The 26,141-nt window shown below is 34.1% G+C and overlaps 1 protein-coding gene across 1 annotated transcript in view; it reads left to right on the forward strand.

The window, feature by feature from the left end:
• Positions 1 to 26,141, forward strand: part of Cacna2d1 (calcium voltage-gated channel auxiliary subunit alpha2delta 1) — a 366,878-nt gene that overhangs the window by 336,730 nt on the left and 4,007 nt on the right. The window contains exons 25-37 of the mRNA XM_090332896.1: positions 727 to 814; positions 2,402 to 2,464; positions 3,135 to 3,238; positions 6,517 to 6,603; positions 7,950 to 8,017; positions 8,397 to 8,435; positions 10,295 to 10,366; positions 11,721 to 11,873; positions 11,972 to 12,024; positions 12,771 to 12,826; positions 13,243 to 13,372; positions 15,870 to 15,979; positions 16,343 to 16,425. Of these exons, the coding sequence (XP_090189022.1) occupies positions 727 to 814; positions 2,402 to 2,464; positions 3,135 to 3,238; positions 6,517 to 6,603; positions 7,950 to 8,017; positions 8,397 to 8,435; positions 10,295 to 10,366; positions 11,721 to 11,873; positions 11,972 to 12,024; positions 12,771 to 12,826; positions 13,243 to 13,372; positions 15,870 to 15,979; positions 16,343 to 16,425 (1,106 nt within the window). The remainder of the gene's footprint in view (positions 1 to 726; positions 815 to 2,401; positions 2,465 to 3,134; positions 3,239 to 6,516; positions 6,604 to 7,949; positions 8,018 to 8,396; positions 8,436 to 10,294; positions 10,367 to 11,720; positions 11,874 to 11,971; positions 12,025 to 12,770; positions 12,827 to 13,242; positions 13,373 to 15,869; positions 15,980 to 16,342; positions 16,426 to 26,141) is intronic.

Below are 26,141 nucleotides of genomic sequence, written 5' to 3' on the forward strand. Positions count from 1 at the left end.
TCAGTTTGCATCTTGTTCCTAAAGGAGTATAAATATGCTTAAACAGGATGCTTTAGCTCTTATGTCATCTAGTCCTTCATTCATCATGTTCTTTGCCTCTCCCTCAGCTCAGGATGAAATAATTTAGATGACCATGTAATCATGTGAAAAACTAGAAATTATAGTAAACAACCAAATCTGTAAAAAATAATTTATATTCCTTGGACATTGTTAAATATTATAGGTTTTTGTCCATATTATTTTAGTCTTTCATAATCAAATACAATATGAGACTATGTTAAAAGTAGGTATTACAGGGGCTGGGAGTTTGGCCTAGTGGTAGAGTGCTTGCCTAGCATGCACAAAGACCAGGGTTCGATTCCTAGGTACCACATACATAGAAAAAAGCTGGAAGTGCTACTGAGGCTCAAGTGGTAAAGTGTTAGCCTTGAGAAAATCCAAGGACAGTGCTCAGACCTTGAGCCCAAGCCCAAGACTGGCAGAAAAAAAAAAAAGTAGATATTGCTGATTAAAATCTGTGATTTTAGGACTTTACAGAGTATGATCATATAGAATTTGATTTGCTAAAGAACTTGTGTTCAGTCTTTTAGAAAATTATAAATCTCATTAATGTTTAAAATAACTTACAAGCTTACTATTTGCAAATAGAATGACATTTATTTCATTAGATGTTTGAATTTTTGAAATGTGTCAGTATAACTGGAAATATCCCCCTTTCTGTATTAGGTAATGCAGACTTGATTAATAGAGTCTTGCTGGATGCAGGCTTTACAAATGAACTTGTCCAAAATTACTGGAGTAAGCAGAAAAACATGTGAGTATGTGTTCTTATGTGGGGGGGGGGGCAGGGGATGTGTTCTACATTTCATTTTAGCTGTTCCTGGAGAAATGTTGGATCATAGGTTTCATAAATTTAAAGTTTGTGATTGGCCTTTAATAATAATTTCTCAGGAAAATGCCTTTACAATTGATGACAATTTTCATTTTCAGTTAAGAATATATTTTAGTTTGACATTACTCAACATCAGTGTATAAGCTAAACTCAGTGAATATTTAGCTATAAGTAGCATCTCACGAACATATTCTTGAGAAGACATTTTTTTCTCAACCCTTTTTTTCAGTCAATCACTAAATGCTATTTCTCCTTACAATGTTTTCCTGTTCATAATTAACACCTGGTAATTCTATTTTTAAGAAATCACAAGAAAGGGTTCAGATATCTTTATTGCTCTCTGTCTATTCTATGTGCAAAACATACATTCCACAATCTTCTAAAATGCATAACTAATTTTAGATACAGATGGGGCTCTCACGGTAGTCTGTTACTTGCATGCAGAGGCTGAATCTGGAGAATCCAGAATTTCAGGCAAGCCTGTACTACACAATGAGTCCCTGACTCCAATGTGGATTTCCAAATCATCAGTCCCAAGTGAACCATTCACTCTTTACAAACTTGTGTTTGAAACTTGAAATTCTCCTATTTCTCTCCTTTTACCTTGTGTATTCCTTTCACCAAACACCAGCATTCTTCCCTCATTGCTTTATAAGTACTTTATTTCTCTATAGATGATGTTGTTTTGTTTGTATTGTGGTTTCTGCTACCTCCTACTTCATCTTCAAAATGCAGCTTATTATTTTCTATAACATACATGCCTTTAGCACTCTCCCTTTGAGTACTTACTACATAATAAGTCAATTTTCAAAATATGATTTTGCATCTCTACCTTGATTATTTTAAGAACTTGTTTATTTATATATTTTGGGAGGGGGGAGTTCGTATCACCAGCACCTAAATTAACATTGTAAGTTAAATTATATTTATAAAAATAAAAACTTTTTTAGTCAGGCACAATGGTTCACACCTGTAATCCTAGCTACTCAGGAGTTTGAGATTTGAGGATCAAGATTCAAAGCCAGCCCCATACACAAAAGGACCTGAGACTTATCTCCAATTCACCTCTAGAAAATGGGAAGTGGGGCTTAGCTCAAGGGTAAGATGGTAGCCTTGAGCTGAAGAGCTCAGGGACAACACCCAGGATGAGTTCAAGCCCATGACAAAAACAAAAAAAAACCAAAAACAACTTTCTTTTTTTATATATATTTTGTATTGTAATTAATAGAAGGGTTACATGATATTTGCCAGATAGATGGTGCATTAATTCCCATACATTGATACCCTTTCACATGTCTTGGTCCCCATTTCCCTCCCCCTCCACCTCTCATCTTGTTTTCCCCCCTTCCCTATCCAATTTCAAATAACCAAATACAGATATATCAGATAACAAAAGTAAGATACTGTAACAATATGAGATAACCAAGGGACAGCAAAAGAGATGAGAGATAACATAGTACCTTAAGAACAACAATCATTCATTATATTTCTTTTTGTATTCTTTTTCAGCAAGGGAGTGAAAGCACGCTTTGTAGTGACTGATGGTGGGATTACCAGAGTTTATCCCAAAGAGTAAGTTCAAAGTACATGTCGAAATTAAGAATAAGGTCACACAAGCAAATTGTACCAAGAATCTGTACACTGTTATGTATGGAAGCCATCTTCAGAGAAGCCAGTCATTGTTGTTAGATTAAATCCATATGAAATGTTTATATTAGCTCAATATTCCACTTTTCTGCCACAAGATATAATAGCATTTTAATGATAATGTTGCCAGTCATATGTATTTGTTAAAAAGATAAGAGTGTTTTGAAATGACTATTCTCCAAAAACACAGCTAGTTCAGTGAGCATCACTGCTACCCTACAGCAACATTAGTGAGGCATTTACCATTTTCTCTGATTATTCATACATCATCTCCCTGTTTATCATAACTGTCTTTGGAATGAGCAGAGTAGTCGTCTAAGGTTATTATTAATTAACCTATTAACTGACTTATCCATGATTTCCTGACTAGTGCATAACAGGGTAAAACTAGGAGTCAGGTTTTTCTGATACTTCATATAATGTTATGCTGATATATTGCTCAGGGATGCATGTCACTTCCACTATCAATCAACATTAACTCCATTAGACATACTGGAGTTGTAGACACATTTCTCAACCTCAGGATGTCCACAAAGAGAAAAGTAGGTTATCATATAGTCTAAAGAATACAAATTATGAGCTATTTCCTCCTTAGGGCTGGAGAAAATTGGCAAGAAAACCCAGAAACATATGAAGAAAGCTTCTACAAGAGGAGCCTAGATAATGATAACTATGTTTTCACTGCTCCTATCTTTAACAGTAAGTATTCATTCTCTAGAAGTCAGTTTTTGCATTTCTTTTTTAAAACAAATCATTGCTACTACTGGCTCTCTCCAAATCAATACATTTAATGTTCACTGCTCAGAAGTGTCATACATTATAAAGCATATGATAGATGCAAAATATTAGGAAAACAGAAAAGACATTTAGTTGAAGAGGTTGAACTGGTAACATCAGCCAAAAGTCATCCAACAAGTATAGCTAGTGTATCTAGCAGGCATGCATAATAAATAGAAACATATGTAGTTAATTCCTTATATCACACTAATAAATTGAAAAATTAATTCATGAATTAAATAAGGTAGAACAAATTGATGTACTGCATTTTCTGTGTTGATTAGGTAATTTCATATTCATAAAAATTAAAAAGCATTAAAAATATTGTTTTTTCACCAAACTTTCCAATTTCATTTTTCAGCATGTCTGAACCTAGGTATTTTTCTTTCTCATTTTCATAAATAATGAAATTAAAGCTCAGAGAATTTCAGAGTTTGTCTCCAGACACACAAGTAAAGATGGCTTAAGGAAGTCAAGATCACTTTTCCCATTTCTCTTTAGCAGTGTTCCCCAAGTGTTAGAAAAGGTCATAGACCTAAGATTTGATGTGCCACCATTATATTGTGGAAAGAGATGAAAACAAGATGTTTTATTCATACCCACAAATCACTAATAGGAAATATTTCAGATACATTCCGAATAGATTAGTAAAACAAAAAAGAAACGACAAAGAAGAGGTCAGACAACACTTTTTAAGCAGAATACAATTTCTGTCTGTAGAAAGAAGTTAAAACATTATGCAGCTTTCCATAGTGGTTGAAGGAGTTGACACTCCCACCAGCAGTGTAGTAGTGATCTCTCCTGGCCACATCCCCACCAGCATCAGTTGTTATTAGATTTCTTGATCATGGCCATTGTAACTGGAGTGAGGTGGAATCTCAGAGTTGTTTTGATTTGCATTTCTTTTATGGCCAGAGATTTTGAGCATTTCTTCGTGTGTCTAGGCTATTCTTATTTCTTCTTCAGAGAAGTCTCTAAGTTTTTCTCCCACCTTTTTATGGGATGGATGTTTCTTTGAAGATTTGTTTTGGAAAGATTCAATTTTTTTAGACATGAGGCCTTTGTCTCTTGTATGGCTAGTGAAGATCTTCTCCCACTCTGAGGGCTTTCTATCTAACTTGCTAGCTATGTCCTTTGCCATACAGAAGCTCTGCAGTTTAATGCAGTTCCATTTGTCCAACCTTTCTTTCATTTATTGTGTTTGTGGGTCTCTAATAAGAAAGTTTTGACAACTCTAAGATTCCACCTCACTCCAGTTAGAATGGCCAGGATCAACAAATCTACTAACAACAGATAGTGAAGGGGATGTGGCTAGGAGGGATCACTACTACATTGTTGGTGGGAGTGCAAACTCATTCGACCACTATGGAAAGCAGTATGGCAGGTCAAAAGACTAAACATAGAGCTCCCCTATGACCCAGCAATTCCACTACTTGGCATTTACCCAATCATCCAGAAACAAGGACATACTAAATCCACTAGCACAATGATGTTCATTGCAGCACTATTTATCATAGCAATGACATGGAACCAACCCAGATGCCCCTCAGTTGATCATTGGATGCAACAAGATGTGGTATTTATACACAATGGAATTCTCTGTTGCTGTCAGAAAGAAGGACATCACCTTATTTGTAAGGAAATGGAAAGACTTAGAAAAAATCATATTAAGTGAAGTAAGCCAGACTCAAAGAACATAGGTCCAATAGTCTCCCTCATTTGGCATAATCAGTACAAACCTTGGGCTCTCCTAGCAGAGATTTACAATAGAACAAAATCTAGAGACATTAGTCCAAATAGTATGAAACTAAATGTAAGGACCTCCAGGATAAGGAAACAAAAGTCATATAATGAGTGATTGTTGTCCTTAATGTACTATGTTATTTTTCATCTCTTTTGCCATCCCTTGGTTATCTCATATTGTTACAGTATTTCACCTTGTTATCTGATATATTGGATATATGCATATTTGGTTATTTAAAATCAGATAGGGTTGGGGGAAATCAAGATGAAGGGTGGTTGTGGGGGGATGGAAATGGGGACTAAGATATGAGAAAGGGTTTCAATGTATGTGAAGTAATGCACCCTCTATCTGGTGAATATAATGTAACCTTTCTATTAATTACAATAAAAAATATATGGAAAAAAAGAAAGTTTTGACCTGTGTCACAGAGACTTAGTGTGTCTTCCACTCCTTCTTGTAAAGTTTTCAGGGTATCTGCTTTTACCTCAAAGTCTTTGATCCATGTGGAATTAATCCTGGTGTAAGGTGACATAGAAGTTTTCTGCAGGTGTTTAACCAGCTCTGCCAATACCACTTGTTGAAGAGGCTGTCTTTCTTCCATTCTATTTTTTTTAATCTCCCTTAACAAAGATTAAGTGGCTGTTCCTCAAAAGACTAAAAATAAAGCTCTCCACTATTACCCAGAAATTCCACTCCTTGGCCTTTACCCAAAGAAGGAAATACTAAAGCCACTAGCACAACAATGTTCATTGCAGCACTATTTACCATAGCAAAGATAGGGAACCAACTCAGATGCCCCTCAGTAGATGACTGGATCAACAAGATGTGGTATTTATAAAAAATGGAATTCTATGCTGCCATCAGAAAGAATGACATCACCCATTTGTAAGGAAATGGAAAGACTTGGAAAAAATCATATGATGTGAAGTAAGCCAGACCCAAAGGAACACAGACTCAATGTTTTCCTTCATTTGTCATAATTAGTACACACCTAGGACTCTCCTTGCAGAGGATTACAATAGCTCAAAACCTAGATACATAAGGCCATATAGGATGAGGCTAAATGAAAGGATCCTCCAGCATATGGAAACAAGAGCTTTATCTTATGTGATTGTTGTTCTTAGTATACTATGTTATTTCTCTTCTATTTATTTGCCCTTTGGTTAATCTCATGTTGTTACTGTATCTGACTTTGTTACCTGGCATATTGTATATACATTTATTTGTGTATTGGAAGTAGGAAAGGGAAAGAGAAAAACAAGATTATTGGGAAGAGGTGGGGGCAGGTAAATGGGGATAAAAACATGAGACAGGGTATCAATGTGTGAGAAGTAATGCACCTACTATCTGACAAATTAACTGTAACTCCTCTATACATTACAATAAAAAATCACAAAAGAAAAAAGAAGTTATACCATATGATTTATCTTGATCTGTGTTTCTTTTTCTATTTTAGCAAGTGGGCCTGGTCCCTTTGAGTCAGGCATTATGGTAAGCAAAGCTGTAGAAATATCTATCCAAGGCAAGCTTCTTAAACCGGCAGGTAAGCATAGCCATCACACATGCAAGTAAAATTAAATGTGACTGTACATTTATATCATAGATTGGCCTTATTTATCAGAAAGGTTGTGAGAATACGCCAAGCAAAATGAAGTCAAAAGACCTACAAGTTAGAAAAAAGACATAGGCATACTAGGAATTGCCTATGAAATCGGTACTAAAATCAAAATGATACTATAAAGTTAGTGACTTTCCAAAGAAGTGTATGTGTCTGTATGCTGTTGATAAAATGCATGGATCATTTTGTAATATATGTGCATGTATATAAAACATTTAAATATAAAAATTTAAATCTTGAATTGACCTAGCCATTCACCTTTAGAAGTTTGTTCTCCTTTCAAAGCCATGTGCACAAAGTTATGGGCCAAAAGAAACCTAAAAGTGGGCCGGGAGTTTGGCCTAGTGGTAGAGTGCTTGCCTAGCATTCATGAAGTCCCGGGTTCGATTCCTCGGTACCACATACATAGAAAAAAGCCAGAAGTGGTGCTGAGGCTCAAGTGGTAGAGCTCTAGCCTTGAGAAAGTCCAAGGACAGTGCTCAGATCCTGAACCCAAGCCCAGGACTGGCAAAAAACCTAAAAGTAATTTTTTTAAGTTTCTATCACAGAGAAAAAAAGGTAAATTATGTTGTGTTATCTATACACTGAAATGGGTGTTAAAGGGAACTAGGTAGAGGGGCATTAAAATGTGCAATTTAGAACATGGGGTGTATTTGGTAAAATAAATCAATGGAAAACAACAAAATGAAATAAAAGTATTCATTGATGAGAAGTGGATATGTACTGGAGTAGGAAAATACAACCAAATTAAGGTAGTAGAGATTTTTTTCAGGATACATTCCAGTATTGTTTACAGCTTAGAAAAGAGTGTATCATTAAGAAAGCCAGATGAAGAGATTGTTTTCTTGGAGGGCAATGGTCTAGTACATGGAATTTACTTAATTTTTCAATTGTGCCTTCATTCATTCAGTCACTCATTTATTTATCTCATCAATTATTTCCATAGGTGCCCACTTATCTGCCTCCATCTCTTACCATCTAACAAGCTTACCCATCCTTTCTTTCAACAAACATTTTAAATCACTTACTGCATACATTGGCTCAGTTCATAAAAAAACCAATTAGAATATCCCTTGTTTTTATTTTCCATCCATGCCTATTTTTTAAATTAATTGGCCAGGTTGTAATTTTAGTACTATTAGTGTTATTTCTTAAGACTTCTGCAATATATGTCTATAGAAAACATATTGAAATCAACATTTATTTTCAATTCTGTAAATTATATAACAACTATTATATTATAAAAAAGGCTTTGAATTTATTTTTTTTAGTTGTAGGAATTAAAATTGATGTAAATTCCTGGATAGAGAATTTCACCAAAACTTCTATCAGGGATCCGGTAAGATAATATTTTGAAATTTTTATGCTGATGTTTGTACTTTCAAAATTCAACAAAGTAAAAAGTTAAGGTTACACAATGGGAAGGTAAGTGTGCAATGCTACTACACTGACGTAGGAATTTCTGTTTAAAACATTTAAGTCAATAAATGCATAGAAAATATTTCACGTTTATAATTTGAACAACTAGCTTCATATTTATTGACTGACATAATTTTGTTTAATTGACTATATTTTACTTTAAACATAAAACTAGAATTTTTTTCTTAGAGACTCTTTGATAAATTATTTCAAACTCTTTAGAACACTATGCTAATTGTTATGACATAACTGAAAATCAACATTTTTAAATTGTGAAATAATATTTATTTTTCTTTCAGTGTGCTGGCCCAGTTTGTGACTGCAAAAGAAACAGTGATGTAAGAAAGATCTTTTAAAATGTATTCAATGACAATATTTTCTTTTCTTACTATCCCTTGCTAAGATTTTTAAGATTAGAAAGATGTAAGCATTGTTACATCAAATAATAGAAATATAAAGTGAGTAATAGAAGTGAACTTAATCTAGTCCCAAAACAAATTGTTTTTAAAAAATATAAGTCACATAATTTGATAAGGTTAAAAAAATAGGATGACGATATAAATACTGTTGTTTTCTGTTCATACCATTTTAAGCTCTTTTGTGCATCTTTTTCCCCAGCTTCATTTTTTATTTGGAAGTTTCTAGCTGAGCATCATATAGGTCTCCAATGAACTCATGTTTTACATTTTCTATGAAATTATTCACCCTGTAGTGATGGAAAATAATATTAATTAACCACTCACATAATACAGTTTATTACAAAGCTTTCCTTTAAAGAATTGAGTATCACTTTGTCTTGGAGCTGGACACTGGTTGGTCACACCTGTAATCCTAGCTACTCAGAAGGCTGAGACTCTGAGGATTGCAGTTCAAACCTAGCCCGTGCAGAAAAAGTCTGTGAGAATCGTATCTATTTATGTTCCCAGAAGGGGAGCTGTGGTGGAACACTAGCCTTGACCAAAAAGCCAAAAAACAGTTTCCAGGCACCCAAGTTCAAGCTCTAGTAGTGGCACACACACCCATACACACAGTATTATTTTTACATAAGAAATTGAAAAGGAAAAATAAAGCCCAAGTTTGTTCAAAATTGAACAATTTGAATATATTCTTCACACAATGCTGGATAAATTATTTTAAGTGAAAAAGTATGATGAAGTCAGTTATGTTACCCATTAAGTGTCTGTATAGGATTCCAAGGAAAGCCGAGGACTCATGTCACATCTATCACTCTCACTTTGGCAAAATTATGCACAAAAACCATGTGCAATTTTTATAGTTCACCTACCTTACATAGACAATGTGGCAGCTGTTTTTAGCACAAAGGTTTTTAGCAGGCTACTTCCAAATTAGGAAAATAGTGTATTATGTCCCCAAATTGGAGCAGCATGTTTTCTTTTCAGTCTTTTTTTTACTTGATAAAAATTACTGAATTTGGGGCCGGGAGTTTGGCCTAGTGGTTAAAGTGCTTGCCTAGCATGCATGAAGACCCGGGTTCGATTCCTTGTTACCACATACATAGAAAAAACCAGAAGTGGTGCTGAGGCTCAAGTGGTAGAGCTCTAGCCTTGAGAAAGTCCAAGGACAGTGCTCAGACCCTGAGCTGAAGCCCAGGATTGGCAAAAAAAAAAAAAAAAAAAAAAAAAAAAAAAATATTGAATTTATTTCCAACATGTAAAATACTTTAAACAGGGATGAGATTTGGTTTTCAGGATTTCAGAGAATATTTTGCTCTACTTTCTGGCCTTAAATCTCTGATCATCCAACAGTATGCTTCAAGTACATAAATATGCAAGTTATTAATTTTTGCCGCTTTCTTCTTCTAGTCCATGAGCTGTAGTAACTTTTATATGTTGTAGTTTATGTGTAATATATTTTTATATAATAGAACAATTGCACATTATTAAATATTTTGATTAATCTATTTTTCTAGATCACTTAGGTGACCTTCAACTTCTAAAAAGTTGCTGATTTGTTCATAGTGATTGGATAGCGTAAGGGTATGGCTGAGGAGAAGGAGTTCTGACATGAATTGATACTTGCCTTTAAGTTTTTTTCATAACAATTGCCTAAACACACACACACACACACACACACACACATGCCTCAAATGAATATATATAATACATAATTTTTTCTCTAATTTTTTGTTCTAATTTTAATGAGATCCTATTCTTCTAAAAATCTACTCTTTTAACAGGTAATGGATTGCGTGATTCTAGATGATGGTGGGTTTCTTTTGATGGCAAATCATGATGATTATACTAACCAGGTATGTAACTAAAGGAGGAAAGAAGTACAATTTCCAAGTTAGATATTTCTGGTGTCTATTAAAAGAAAATCTCTTCAAAGCGTCTTAGAAATTGATGGGTTAAATTATTTCTACGACAATAAATTTTAAAATGCTGAATGCAACGTAAGCACTAAGAAAACAGTGTTAAATATGTCTTTTATTTGTGGTTGTTACTTGATTTTACTTTTGGATACCCATGCTTAATAAACTATTCAATCAAGGATTTTGAACATGATATGAGCTTATTTTCATTCCCTCAAATGTCTCTGAAATTATAGCACATTAAACATTTTTCAGTATATACCTTAATGTATGACTGATTGGTATTCTAGTTCCAGTGCATAAAATATAAGGGTCAACAGGATTTTAAGTAAATTTGAATTCAGCTGCCAACCAAGTTCATTTACGGGTCTACATTTCTGACTTCTCTTTAAAAAAACAAAAATCATAGAGTTTTCAATAGTGGATTTCTTCTGAATAAATATTGTGTATGGCAAGAAACAAAAATAGCAACTGATTTCTTGTTTAGGTGAAATTTCTCCAGTTCATTGTAATGTACTTACCTATTTGTTTGCCTAATTCAACCTACTCTCCTATTTGGTGATAATTTCACATTTCTGAGTGATATTTGGCTTATAAGAGTGTATGCAATGTATACTCAACAAATTTCTAATATTCAGTACAGTAGATTTAACTATATTATTTCCTAGGCATTTTCATAGTATATACATACAACTTCCTGCCTTTTGTACAATGTCTTCATTTCTCAAACAGTTGTCATCTACATACCCAACACAAAAATTTTATTGTGACTCCAATGCATAAATCTGAGTCTATTTCTTCCATAAACCAAATATCACAAAGAATAATGAGAATATCTGATATAGTTTTGGTTTGATTGATTGGTTGTTTGATATATTTTTATGGCAACTGTTTGAACTCAAGGCCTTGCAGTAGTTAAGCAGGCTCTTTATTATCTTAGCCATACCACCAAGCTCATTTTTCTTTTACTTTTTTAAAAATAGGATCTTACTTTTCCCCCATGATCCTCCTAATTACACTGTATATATTCCTGAGATGGGACCTTTCTATTGGTTGAGAAAGGATCTTGCTAACTTCAGCTTAGTCACCCTATAACCAGAGCCGTATGCATTTTTCATGTTGTCATATAACCGTACATCATTTGTTTTTATTTTTGAGCTCTACTGAGTTTTGGTTCTTGGTTTCTTATTATGTTTTTAATGTACTGGTTCATATGTTGTCTTGATATTTGGCTTAAATGTGAAACTCATATTTTATGTATTTATTTATTTATTTACTTATTTATTAACAGATTGGACGTTTTTTTGGAGAAATAGATCCAAGCTTGATGAGACACCTAGTTAATATATCAGTTTATGCTTTTAATAAATCTTATGATTATCAGTCAGTGTGTAATCCTGGTACAGCACCAAAGCAAGGAGCCGGGCTTCGTTCAGCATATGTGGTGAGTAAAATACCTGACTTATCAGTTCCTCTCAAAGGCACACTCAATCTGTAGTATAGACTAATACACGTAGTGACTTTTTAAATTATGTTTTGCAGCCCTCCATAGCAGACATATTACAAATTGGCTGGTGGGCTACTGCAGCTGCCTGGTAAGTTAACATTTTATTTTTGTTAATAATAGGAAAAAGTGCCAGGAGTTGTGACTCACACCTGTAATCCTAGCTATTCAGGTGGCTGAGATCTGAAGACATAAAAGGACCTGAGACTCTTATCTCTGATTAACCTCTAGAAAATGGGAAATGGGGCTTGGCTCAAGGGTAGAGTGGTAGCTTAGGAATAGCACCCAGGCCAAGTTCAAGCCCCATAATCCACAAATATATATGAAAAGTGTTCCTCACTTGATCCTAAACTCATTTTACTTCCTGACTCTATCACAGATTAAAACAGTTACAATGTTTTGAATAATTTAGGAAATAACATATAAACATGTTCCTAGTCTGTAGCCCAGGACTCTTATCTATATCTAGTTACTCAGGAGGCAGAGCTCTGACGACTAAGATTCAAAGCTACCCCAGGCAGACAAATCTGAGAGATCTGTATTTCCAGTTAACCAGAAAAAAAAAAAGCCAGGACTAGATGCATGGCTGAAAATTAAAACCTGGAAGCCCTTGTACATGCACAAATACACACACACACACACACACACACACACACACACACACACACACACACAACAGTTAGTAAACTTTCCATTAGTAAACTTGCAATTTTTCCCCAAAGGTTACAAACAAAACTTGTGATTATAGCTGTACTTTTCTGTGAAACAATTCATGTTTTATTATAAAATTTATTGAGAAAAATTTCTCAATTTATATGAATTATTTTAAAAATTTAGGTCTATTCTCCAGCAGTTGCTCTTGAGTTTGACCTTTCCACGGCTCCTTGAAGCAGGTAGGTAAATACTGAGACATTTTCATTTTTATTTTCATCATAACAATCAGCATTTTCTTTGGGCATATGCTACACAAAAATAATGTGTGTGTGTGTATTTGTGTGTGTGTGTCTGTGCGAGTGTGTATCTGAGAGAGATGGCGTGAGAGAGAACTTGACAGACACAAAGATCATCAGTTTAACAGTGGTAGGTTGAAAGTTTTTGGCAAATTTGACCTATATTCAAATTTTTTATAAGCTTTTCTCATTTTCCCTGGCTTGTAATGTATTCTGTTGGCTACTTACTAGATGTCTATTTGTTGTCTATGAATTTATTTACCCAGTAAACAAGCCATTTGCTGCAGTGAGTGATGAGGAGGGCCTGAGGGACCCAGGATACTGGTGGTGGTGCTGACAATGTTTTTTTTGTCCCACAGTGGAAATGGAGGAAGATGACTTCTCTGCCTCTCTGTCAAAGCAGAGCTGCATAACTGAACAAACCCAGTATTTCTTTGAGAATGACAGCAAATCCGTCAGTGGTGTATTAGACTGTGGAAACTGTTCCAGGTACTTGTCTCCTTTGTGTCTAGATCTGGGTGCTAGGTCATTAGGAAATTGCATTCCCAGTTGTAATTATCACTGACAGTCATGGAGATCACCAAGGGAGTAAGATATTCAAAAGGCTGAGTTCTGAAGACTGTGCTTCCAGATCAGTTCAGACAGAAAAAAGTCTATCATTCGGCCAAATCAACAGAAAGCCAGAGTTGGAGGTGTGGCTTAAGGATAGATGGGCCAGCCTTGAGTGCAAAAGCTAAGCAACAACACAAGGTAAGGTTCAGCATTCAAACCCCAGTTTTGGAAAACAAATTTAAAAAAAAAAATCTTTCTAACGGAGAGTTAAAATTATATCAATTCTAAAATCATTAATTTAATGTTGTATAACTTTACAAGGCTTACAAATCAACATCTGAAGAAAGTAGCTTTGTTTATTTTTACTTCCATTTTGAACTACCATGGACAATTGGATGATATTCTGAGTTGAAACTGAAGAAATTGTGAAAAATCATCATTTCCTAAAATCATGATTAATTATATAATTAAAGTACTTTGGAAGAGATGAAAATTCAATTGACTGTCATGGGGTAGAAGAGAAAGGCAAGGTGAAGATTTTCGAAGGTTTGAAGAGACAGTGATACTTAAAGCAACAGAATTTTAAGGAGCAAACAGCATGTTACAGCTTAAGAGACCTGGGACACTTCAGTTTTAGGGACAGAGGAGGGGTTATTCCAGAAGAAATGTTCACAGAGAGAAGAGGAAATGTGAGTATGTGAGATAATCCGAGCTCATGAAAATGCTAGAATAGTCATTTGCTAGGGGATTCAGAAAAGTAGTCTGTAAGAGCTTGAAAAAAAATTCAAACTGTCATGAGTATTTAATAGACATAGTAAGTATGTTTTATGATTTACTTTTACAAAGTACTATGTCTAAGGAGGAGATCTAAGACAGAAAGGGGAGAAGCCAAACATGGACCCAGAAAACAGATCATCTCATTTGGAGATGAACAGGACAAACTGTTCATTGATGAGACTAAAGAATATTTGCAGATATATAGGGGATTTCAGAATCCATTGATCTTTCATTAATGAAGGCCCAGTGATAGATACTTATAAAGAGGTAAATTAATCTGTAAGGTAAAGATATATATATATATATATATATATATCCATGATATTAAAGTACATCTTAGTTATATCTCATTTCTTTATACTTGTGGCCCCAGTCCACTGTGGAGGAAAGGAAGTGAAAGTCCTCTTTTAAAAAATATATAATAGAGCCAGGAGTTTGGCCTAGTGGTAGAGTGCTTGCCTAGCATGCACGAAGACCCGGGTTCGATTCCTTGGTACCCCACATACGTAGCAAAAAGCTGGAAGTGGTGCTGAAGCTCAAGAGCTCTAGCCTTGAGAAAACCCAAGGACAGTGCTCAGGCCCTGAGCTCAAGCCCAGGACTGGCAAAAAAAAATACATAACTAAATAATAAAAAAATTAATATATATATATACATATATATATATATATATAAAATAGAAAGGGCCAGGAGTTTGGCCTAGTGGTAGAGTGCTTACTTAGCATGCATGAAGACCCAGGTTCAATTCCTCGGTACCACATACATAGAAAAAAGCCAGAAGTGGTGCTGAGGCTCAAGTGGTAGAGTTCTAGCCTTCCAAGGACAATACTCAGGCCCTGAGCTCAAGCCCAGGACTGGCAAAAAAAAAAAAAAAAAAAATATATATATATATATATATATATATGTATGTATATAATAGAAAAGGTTTGGTTTTATGTTTGTTTTTATGTTAATAAACTTCAGTTTATTAACTATATAACGGTAGTTATATGCAAGCTGGAATTTAAAGCATTTCATTCTGTGTCTACCAGTGCTGTCCATGCAAGAACTAGCAACCACAGATGCCCTATGTAAATTACCAGCAAAATTAATTGAATTAAAATTTGTGCCTTGGTCACACTTGTCTTATTTCCTGTGTTCAAGAGCACTATGTGAATAATGTTTGTTATAGTACACATATCTTTCCAGAGATATTTCTGAGCAGCATTAATATAGCCTGTATTCTGCCTTAGCTTGGGCAAGATACTTAGCCACTTTTCTGGTCTAATTTTTATAAAGCAACTTGTAAAATGTCCTTAAACATGTAACATAAATTTCCTTCAATATGTAACATGAATACCTTTTCTATAAGTTTCAAAACCCAAATTATTTTGTGATAAGAACTAGTGCTTCAAAACTTTCAATATGATATGTTTTAGGTATTACCTTGAGATTTTTTAATGTTCATTTAAGAGATATAAAATGCTCATGATAATAAAATCTCTCTAATAAAATGTTCTCCTAAAAATTACATTGTTTTATTATTTATGATGGTGTTGTTGGTGCTTCAGGAGTTCATATTAAGTCTTTTATTTTAATATGTGAGGATTTTTAAAATATTTTCATCCTTCCCCCAAATATTTTTCTGTTGTATTTGATACATTAACATGTATGTTGCAGAATCTTTCATGTAGAAAAGCTTATGAATACCAACTTAATATTTATAATGGTTGAAAGCAAAGGGACATGTCCCTGTGACACGAGACTACTCATGCAAGCTGAACAGACATGTATCCTTTGGTGTTACAGACATTCGACATAGAAAAGCATCTTAAAAGATTTTTAAAATTGTCACGTTGTTCATTTTCATAAAGAGAAAGAATATTATATTAGTGTAGTTACCCCCACAGAGCCATAAATAGATATTGTACCCTAAGTTTGGCCTGCGTTCCAAAACTGATTATGCTATGTGTTCATTATGAAGAGAATGTATAATTTATAGTTTCCTAAATCTCCATGTTCTTAAATTGATTATTTTCAGGGCGATTGATGAGATGGCTATCTCTTGCTTTCTTTTAGTAAACAGACATACTTTATTGTAATTTTTCAATCATGTGGAAAACAAATGCATATTCCTTAACAAGTTTCTTTAGCTGATGGTCCAGATCCTTGTGATATGGTTAAGCAGCCCAGATACCGAAAAGGGCCTGATGTCTGCTTTGACAACAACATCCTGGTAAGGCTACTCTATTGCAGGAATTAAATGCTATAAATTAATGATCATTTTCTCTAAGAAGTTAATGAGATGAGGTGAAATTTTACCTCAAATATAATGTCTTAAACATATTTAATATGTACTTGCTGGTGAGTAGAATTTTTTACTTCTGTACTATCTTTAGCATAAAATAGTTGATGCTTTTGTCTTTCTCTCAGACCTTGTACTTTCAAATACAACCCCAATTGATTTGTTGATATGCAGGGTCACAAATATTATTCGCAGACATTCCAATGAATAATAACAAAGTAAATATTACTTATGGTAGATTTATTATATAATCCAATCCTAAAATCATTAAATCAAATCCTCAAAACAGGTATGTTGCTTTTACTAGAAAACTTATATTATTCTGTCTTTAGCATTTTATTCTATGCCTTTAACAGCTGTTGTCCTTTTTTATGGTTCTATATTTTTTCAGCAAGAATTCTGTTTCAATCATATATTAGCTTTGTATTATCCCTCTTAATTGTGCCAATTTGACTTTCTACTGTTTAAAGTCAGGCCAAGTTAATTACTTAATATTAATTTTGTAGAATATTACAAAGAATATTTATTGAACAGTACCTAAAGATGAGTGCTGCTTTCTGATAAAATCTGTCCCAATTTCATCTGATTTAAAATATAATGTTATTTTATTCCATAGTTTTCAGTGTTATTTTTGTTAAGTGGCTGTACGTACAAATGAGATTCAAACCTAGACTTGTAATCCTCAAAATATTTTAAAAACACCTTCAAACATCTGCAATTACTATGTATTTTAGAGGTTCTTGTTTAAAGATAGGTCTACCTATTTCATTCCAGCCAGATTAATACATTTCTACAGATATTTATTATGAAATTAGGTAATAAAAATAAGTCACATCAGTATTGGAGAATAGGACTAAAAGTGCAAGAAATTTTGCTAGCCACTCAACCCCAAATTTCTCTGTGAAAAGTCCTTATTTTTACTATAGAATAAGTAGTTACAAATTGCAATTAAAACTTTTTTTTCTCTCTGAGCCCAGTGTACAGTTTCATTCATTAGAGGAACTTCACTTATTAACTGTCACCAATTTTCAAAACAAAAAAGAGATTAATTTTACCTAGATGGACATAAAATATAATTCACAACAAAACAAAGACCCTAGACCCCAAATATTCAGCCTATCAAGTTATGTCTGTTATTCAAGGTATTGGAAAGATTGAACTAGGAAAAAAATGCTACTTACTTACATTTCTATAAGCTGTATATTGTGTTGTGTGTGAAAGTACAGGTCTTTCTCAGTAGCTTGGTGTGCTAATAATGTGTCATGTTTCCTCTAGCAGTGGAGTAATTTGGTAGTGCGCATTTGCCATGGTCATTGTTGAATCTGCTATGGATGGAGCTCACATTGACTGCTAATTGCCAGCAAACTGCATGAAATCTCATCTCGTATGTCTTCTTTTCTGTGTTCTTTTTCCTCTCCCTGTGCTTGCTACTTTGCCCGTTATTAATAGGATGAACTTATATGCACACCGAGTCGTGCCTGTTCCATGATGTCAGCTCCTATCTTCATTTTACTGCAAGTTTTCATGTGGTGTGGATGGTCAGTCACTTTTCTCTAATTTTTCTTTCTTTTGGCTTTTTTTGGCTTGATATATTTTAGAAAATAATCTATATCCTTAATTCTATAATAATTAATGTTTGAGAAAAAAGTTACTAAAATTTCAGTTTTATTCTTACTTTACAAAGCACTGATTTCAAATAAATTATATTTTTTTCATTTATTATAAAAGCCACTATTTTCTCATAGGATGTTTATACAAACTTTAGATGAGCTTAAAGAATAATTACAGAGTATTGATGATACTGTACTTTCACTGATGAGAAATATTTAGTAACAACTATTAGAATTAGTATAATTAGTCGTGAGCATTATTCCCAGAAATTGCTGACAAAATTAATGCTCTTATCAAAGGCTAAGGAGTAAATTTTCCAAATATTTATATTTTTATTGATATACTCTGTTTCTCATTTGTGAACTTCTCATTCCTCATTCAAGCAAAAAATTAAAAATTAAGAATAGATATGAAATGTGAAAAAACTCATCTCTGTGAAAAGTCATTCGTGTTTGAGTTGCATAACTAATATTACTGAATAGATATGGGCGGATTATTTCCATTCAGTGACCTATTCATTCCTCTGAAATTTCTTTTCTGATGCTCGAGCGTCATCATGATTGTGTTACTAGGGCAATTTTAGTTGTGTTCTTTCTTGACTGGTCCCCAGGAGTCCCTGAACAGGAAGCCACCACACTACATGTGTGACAGCAGCATAGGGGGCTCCAGGAGAGACAGTAGTAAAGCACATCTCAGAAATTTTGTTTTGAGATAACAAAATAATGGTTTTCATGGCAAAATTTTTCAAATACAAGTAACCTAGACAGTTTCAATAATTAAATGTAAGATCAAAATTGTATGACCCTTCTCCATAGAGGGCTTCACATTTGAGCTGTTGAGGCTGTATTTGAACTGTTGTTTGACATGCAACTTTATCAAAACCTTAAAGAATGCAGGGAGATATAGGGAGAAAGGTGATAAATCATAAACTTTGAACGAAGGAAAATATAATAAAATCGTGTGATTCTATATTGTCCCTACTGCTGATGATTATAGAAATGAGACAATATTGTTCAAGGGTACTGGATTAATATATTTTATTCTACACATAGTTACATATTTTCACCTTTTTTTTTGCAAGGGGGAGTCATTCATGGGACTTGAACTCAGGTCCTGGGCACTGTCCTTGAGATTTTTGCTCAAAACTCTATCACTTTTAGCTACAGCTTCTCATATGGTTTTTGGGTGGTTATTTGGAGACGAGAGTCACACGGACTTTCCTTTCTGGGCTGTCTTTGAATCATGATCCTCAGATCTCAGCCTCCTCAGTAGCTACAATAAGAGTGTGATCCACCAGCTCATCTTTTCACTTTGGTTCTAATGACTACTATTCCCCATTACAAGAATTTTAGAAAAAAATTACAGGGATATCAATTAGACATAAATGTCTAAATACTAATTTTTAATCTATCACTAATGAATATATTTTCATAAATATAAATATAGCATTGTAAACATCCCCCAAAGGCATAATGACTAAGTGTATAAGTAAGATATATAAGGACATCAATTAAAAATCATACAACCACAGGTACATCCTTATTAAAATACAGATATTTGTTCATTTTATATATTGCAATGAAGAAATAATTCTAAGAGCTTATTACTGCAGAATTATGACTTTGAGTATAATTACTTTCCACTTCTATGAAATAATGTATGCTTTTCTGCATCAATTTCATAACCAGATAAAAGAAAAAAATTAAACATGAGATGTCTTTGCTGAATTTCAGTGATGTCAATATGAATATTTAATCTCTGCTTGGTGTGCTAATATACTTGCCTTCCAAGCAGAATGTTTGTACTCCACATATGCAGCTAAATATATTCAGTAGTAATGTAAAAACAAATATCAGAGAGATATGTATAACTATGTTTGGGGTACAAAAATTCATATGTGTCTATATTTAAATAATTTGCCAAATGTTCATCCTGTCTCATTGAGTGATTGTATTAGTACAGTAAAATGACATGTAGAAGAAGAATTTACTTCAATTATAAATGGTAGAAAAAGCTGGAAGTGGTGCTGTGGCTCAAGTGGTAGAGTGCTAGCCTTAAGAAAGCCCAAAGACAGTGCTCAGGCCCTGAGCTCAAGCCCCAGGACTAGCAAAAAAAAAAAAAAAGATAGTTCAGTATCCATTTACCTAACCAAACAAATAAATATAATCTAATGGTAGGGTAGAGTTCCTTTTTTTGTTTTTTGTTTTGTTGGTTTTTTTTTTTTTTTTTTTTTTTTTTTTTTGCCAGTTCTGGGCTTGAGCTCAGGTCAGGGTCTGAGCACTGTCTTGGACTCTCTCAAGGCTAGAGCTCTACCACTTGAGCCTCAACATCACTTTCGGCTTTTTTATTTCTATGTTTGTAGTACCAAGGAATTAAACCTGGGTCTTCATGCATGCTAGGCAAGCACTCTGTCACTAGGCCAAACTCCCACCCCCAGAGTTCCTTTTTAATAAGCACAAGATCCAGAGTTCAAACCCCAATTAGGCAAAAATGAATTAATAAATATATATAAATAATTAAGTGTAGGATTTTTTGATGAGCTTTTTTGATGATTTTTTAAATTTAATGTAGACTTGTCTAAACGTAATAATTGCCTCTTAATGGGAATTAACTATTTTCAGAAACATAGGGAACATTTTCCATAGCTGTATTTCCCATACTTTAATCTGGGAAAATTGGTTTCTAAAATTAAATATTATTTTCATTACTGTAAACTTTGTGTAATTAGTTTTCCCAGGTTCTGTTTGCAGAAAGAAAGACAGATGGCCTAAGCATGTTTATTTAGCAACAGAAAACTGAAGAGGTTTTAGACAATACATGGTCGTATAGGCAAAATTTGGGGTGGGCCAGCCATATGAATTGAGCTATAATAATTTTCTTTTGGTTTCTTTTTTTAAAAAAATATTGTAATGTATAGAGGGGTTACAGTTATATTCGCCAGATAGTAGGTGAATTACTTCTCACACATTGATACCCCTTCTCATGATTTTCCCCATTTCCCTCCTCCATCCTCCCTCCCAATCATCTTGTTTTCCCCCCTTCCCTTTCTTATTTCAAATAATCAAATATACATGCACTATAACAGGTAACAAAGTCAGATGCAATAACAATATGGGATTAACCAAAGGGCAACAAAAGAGAAGAGAAATAACATAGTACATTAAGAACAATAATCACACAAGATAAAGCTCTTGTTTCTATATCCTGGAGATCCTTTCATTTATTCTGATCCTATATGACCTTATGAATCTAGGTTTTGGGCTATTGTAATTCTCTGCTAGGAAAGTCCTAGATATGTACTAATTATTACAAATGAAGGAAAACATTGAGCCTATGTTCCTTTGGATCTGGCTTACTTCACTTAATGTGATGTTTTCCAAGTCTTTCCATTTCCTTACAATAATAGTTTTGTGGGGTTTTTTTTCTTCTTTCATTTAAGCAGTTATGAAGAAGAATAGGAAATATAAAATTCTAAAGTGATTTTTTATTAAGTCTTTTGAGAAAATTTCCACATAAAGAATTCTAGTAAAAGTAGTCTACTGTATTTAAAAATCAAATATATAACATTTTTAGTATTACATCCTTTACCAATATTAATGTTACATAGAAAAAAGTGAGGTAATAATACATTATTTTTCTACTATGATAAACATTAAAATAGGCTCTTATGTGATCATGTATTCAGTGGGAAGACAGAAAATGCTGAGATTTCTACTTCAACCTGTGCATTTGTGATTTAGAAAACATTTGAAGTCTATCTCACAATGTACTTCCCAGCATAATATCTACTTTATTGTATGTGATTTCACTATGAGAGACACATGAGAAAATATGATCAGGAAACTGCATGGGTGGGTCTTCAATGTGAATAAATATGCATGTTTATTCACATTGAACTTGAAATAACTGATCTAAATTCCCACCTCCCAGACTGAAACAGACAAATCCCATCATCACACGGAGGAGTTGGGGAAAAATAAAACATTAAAATAATGAAGATACAGGGAATATTTTTCTTTTCACAATAGACTTCTACAATATAAAGATTTATTTCACATGAGCAAGCATTTTATTGATAAAATGCACCCTTTATTCATGAATGTGTTGTATCTGCATTTCATTATATTGATACTTAGCCAGAATGTGCATGTACTCCTGACATTTAGTCATTTTACTTACTATTTTGATCTTTTCTAACAAGTTAACATGTGTGCTTCTCATTTGCTTTTCACTCATCAAACACTTGCTGCACATATCTTGTGGACTGTGCCTCTCATGTATGTGTGACATTTGGGGGATAAATATATAGATACTAAACGCTGCTCTTTATTTTGAAATTGAATGTAATGAAATTGAGTGTGCTCACTTTTTATCCGGTTATCCTACTTGAAGGGCAAAGTGTTTGAACCAAGATTAGACAAGATATAAAGATCCTCAGCAAAAACATCACTTTTTATTGACTTTTTTTAGGTAATTTTTATTGTGATTAATAGAAGGATTACATTATATTCACCAGATAGAAGGTGCATAACTTCACAAACATTGATACCCTTTCTCATGACATGGTCCACTTTTCCCTCCCCCCTCCCCCCCACTTATCTTGATTTCCCCCTTCCCTATCCAGTTTCAAATGACCAAATATGCATATATCCAATATATCAGATAACAAAGTGAAATACTGTAACAATATGAGATAACCAAGGGATGGCAAAAGAGATGAGAGATAACATAGTACATTAAGGACAACAATCACTCATTATATGGCTTTTGTTTCCTTATCCTGGAGGTCCTTACATTTAGTGTCATACTATTTGGCCTAATGTCTCTAGATTTTGTTCTATTGTAAATCTCTGCTAGGAGAGCCCAAGGTTTCTGCTGATTATGACAAATGAGGGAGGCTATTGGACCTATGTTCCTTTGAGTCTGGCTTACTTCACTTAACATGATTCTAAGTCTTTCCATTTCCTTACAAATGAGGTGTTGTTGTTCTTTCTGACAGAAGCATAGAACTCCATTGTGTATAAATACCACATCTTGTTGCATCCAATGATCAACTGAAGGGCATCTTTGCTATGGTAAATAGTGCTGCAATGAACATTGTTGCGCTAGTGGATTTAGTATGCCCTTGTTTCTGGATGGTTGGGTAAATGCCAAGTAGTGAAATTGCTGGGTCATAGGGTAGCTCTATGTTTAGTCTTTTGAGGAACTGCCATACTGCTTTCCATAGTGCTTGAACAAGTTTTCACTCCCACCAACAGTGTAGTAGTGATCCCTCCTGGCCACATCCCCTCCAGCATCTGTTGTTAGTAGATTTCTTGATCTTGGTCATTCTAACTGGAGTGAGGTGGAATCTTAGAGTTGTTTTGATTTGCATTTCTTTTATGGCCAGAGATGTCGAGCATTTCTTCATGTTTCTATATACCATTTTTATTTCTTCTTCAGAGAAGACTCTCTTTAAGTCTTTGGCCCATCTTTTAATGGGATGATTGTTACTTTGGAGATTAGTTTTGGAGTGATTCAATTTTTAGAGCTGTTGCTATATTTTAGATATGAGGCCTTTGTCCTTTTTAAGGTTAGTGAAGATTTTCTCCCATTGTGTAGGCTTCCTAATTAATTTACTAGCTATGTCCTTTGCCATACATAAGCTCTGCAGTTTAATGCAGTCCCACTGATCCAGCCTTTCTCTGATTTGTTGTGTTTCATGGTCCTTATTGAGAAAGTTTCGACCTGTGCCAAGGAGGCCTAGTGTATCTCCTATTCATTCTTGTAATGTTTTCAGTGTATCAGCTTTTACCTCAAGGTCTTTGATCCATTTCAAGTTAATTCTAGTGCAGGGTGACAAAGAAGGATCCAACTTTAGTTTTCTGCATGTGCTTAACCAGTTCTGCCAGCACCACTTGTTGAAGAGGCCTCCATAAACAGGCTGGAGTTGCCATCCTCATATCAGATAAAATAGACTAAAATTAGTGAGAAAAGACAAAGAAGGTTACTACATACTAATAAAGGGATCTCTCTTCCAGGAGGACATAACCATCCTAAATATCTATAAACCTAATCTTGGAGCACCAAACTTCATCAAGCAAACTTTACTTTCACTGAAACCATACATAGATCAAAACACAGTGATTGTTGGTGACTTTAACACACCACTCTCACGTATGGACAGAAAAACATCACTTTTCACACAGAAACACACCAGTGGAGCAAAGTAGTGAAAGATAGGACGGGAATGTGATGAGATGAAAGTGGAGAAACAGCCAGGCTCAAGAATATGTAAGACTTTGTAGGCTTTAGAAACAAATGTGGATTTGTTTAGAGAATGAAGAGATATTTCAAACAAGATGTGAAAGGAATTGATTTATGTTTTTAAGACTGCTTGCTGGAGAAGAGATCACAAATGAGTATGGTAGGAGACACATAAGAAGACAAATATGGCATTTTTTCAAAAGTATAGGCAAGTGTTGTTGAGTTGTACCTGAGACAGTGAGAATGGTGTGTTTGAGGATGTTTTGAAGCTAGAATTAAGGGAACATGCTGGTGGATGCTATTTGAGAGAAAGAGAAGAATCTCAGATGATAGTTCTGTGCCATTACTCTAGAAGTGCCATGCTCAGATTCCTAGAAGAATAATACATGATAAGCATCAAAACTGAATCTCCATGGCACCTGGGAGAGTAGAGCTGTCACTGTGACAGTTATAGCAGAATTCAGGCCGACAGAAAGCAGGTGAAATTCCAAGCCACCAAAGTATACATGAAGAAGGAATGAGGAGAGAGAACTAATGCCTAGAAAAAATTAACATCTGGAGGACATGAAAGGAAGATCAAACTAAAGGAGCGTAATACTAACCACAGATAAAGTATTAAGGGAAGCCAAGAGTGTGTTAACCAAAGACTCAAGAAAATATTTCAACAAAACTCATTGCTTGTCAAATGTTCCTGGAAAGTCAAATACGATGAGTGAGAGTTGATTATTTTAGGATTCTGTTTGTCTTTATGAGGCATGTTTGGCTACTAAAGTTTTTTTTTTATGGATTCTTGTACGTTAGTCTTCTCTTTAATTAACAAATAGAAAAGTGTGAGGATCCTCATATACAATTGAAGAAAATATTATCTATTTACTCAGTGCGGCAAACACTGTTTTAAACTCTGGTGAACAACACGTACAAAAGAGGAAATGTTATTTTGTAAAATTCTCCTGGGAGGAAACACTTTTGTTCATGTATATAATTGATTGTTTTGATTCTGGGAAGGTGAACCTTGGATTAATGAATCTGTGAACAAAATCTAGAGAAATAATTAAGTTTACAAAATGAAATTGACTAGGGATATAGAAAATGTAAGAGAAAATGGTACCTCAGAATGAATGGTGTAGAATACTGCTGGATTAATAGGGAAACACTTGAGCCAACTCTGTACCCTGGGGAACATTGGTAGGTTTACTCAATGCTAATATTTAATAGATTTCTAAGACGAACCTCTCTTTCTAGCTTAGGTTTTGACTCTGGATCTTTGTTTGCAGGATGCCTTTTCATTGCCAGTTCTTCGAAGATGTGATTTTTCAATATCCTATAGTACTTGATGAAAATCCAGGTGCAACATATGTTCTGCATATGATTTTGTATGTTAGGTATAAGAAACAAGTGTAATTCTATTACTGAAATGTATGTTTTCTTATGTGCTAAAAGTCATAATTGCTGGGAATTAATCAATATCAAATATTATTTTGTCTATCACTCTTACAAATATATATATGCAGGATTTCTAGTACCATGAAAATAAGTAAGTATATTACCCAAATTAGCATTTCTCATTTTTTATTTCAAAAACTATCAAAATTTACAGCTAAAATGTCAAAGCATTCATCAAATGGTGCTGAGAAATGGCTTTAACTCACATCACTGAAAAATAAAATCTAGGTGAATGTCATTTGGATTCTAGTAAGAACAATTTTCTAAGGTAAGTTTAGAAGTTGAGTCATCTGGAAAGATGCCTCACTGAATGTTTCTCATGAGGTGTTTTGTTTTGTTGTTTTTTG

Source organism: Megascapheus bottae, chromosome 5, assembly GCF_031878675.1.
Source record: "Megascapheus bottae isolate mThoBot1 chromosome 5, mThoBot2.hap1, whole genome shotgun sequence".
NCBI classification, from domain to species: domain Eukaryota; kingdom Metazoa; phylum Chordata; class Mammalia; order Rodentia; family Geomyidae; genus Megascapheus; species Megascapheus bottae.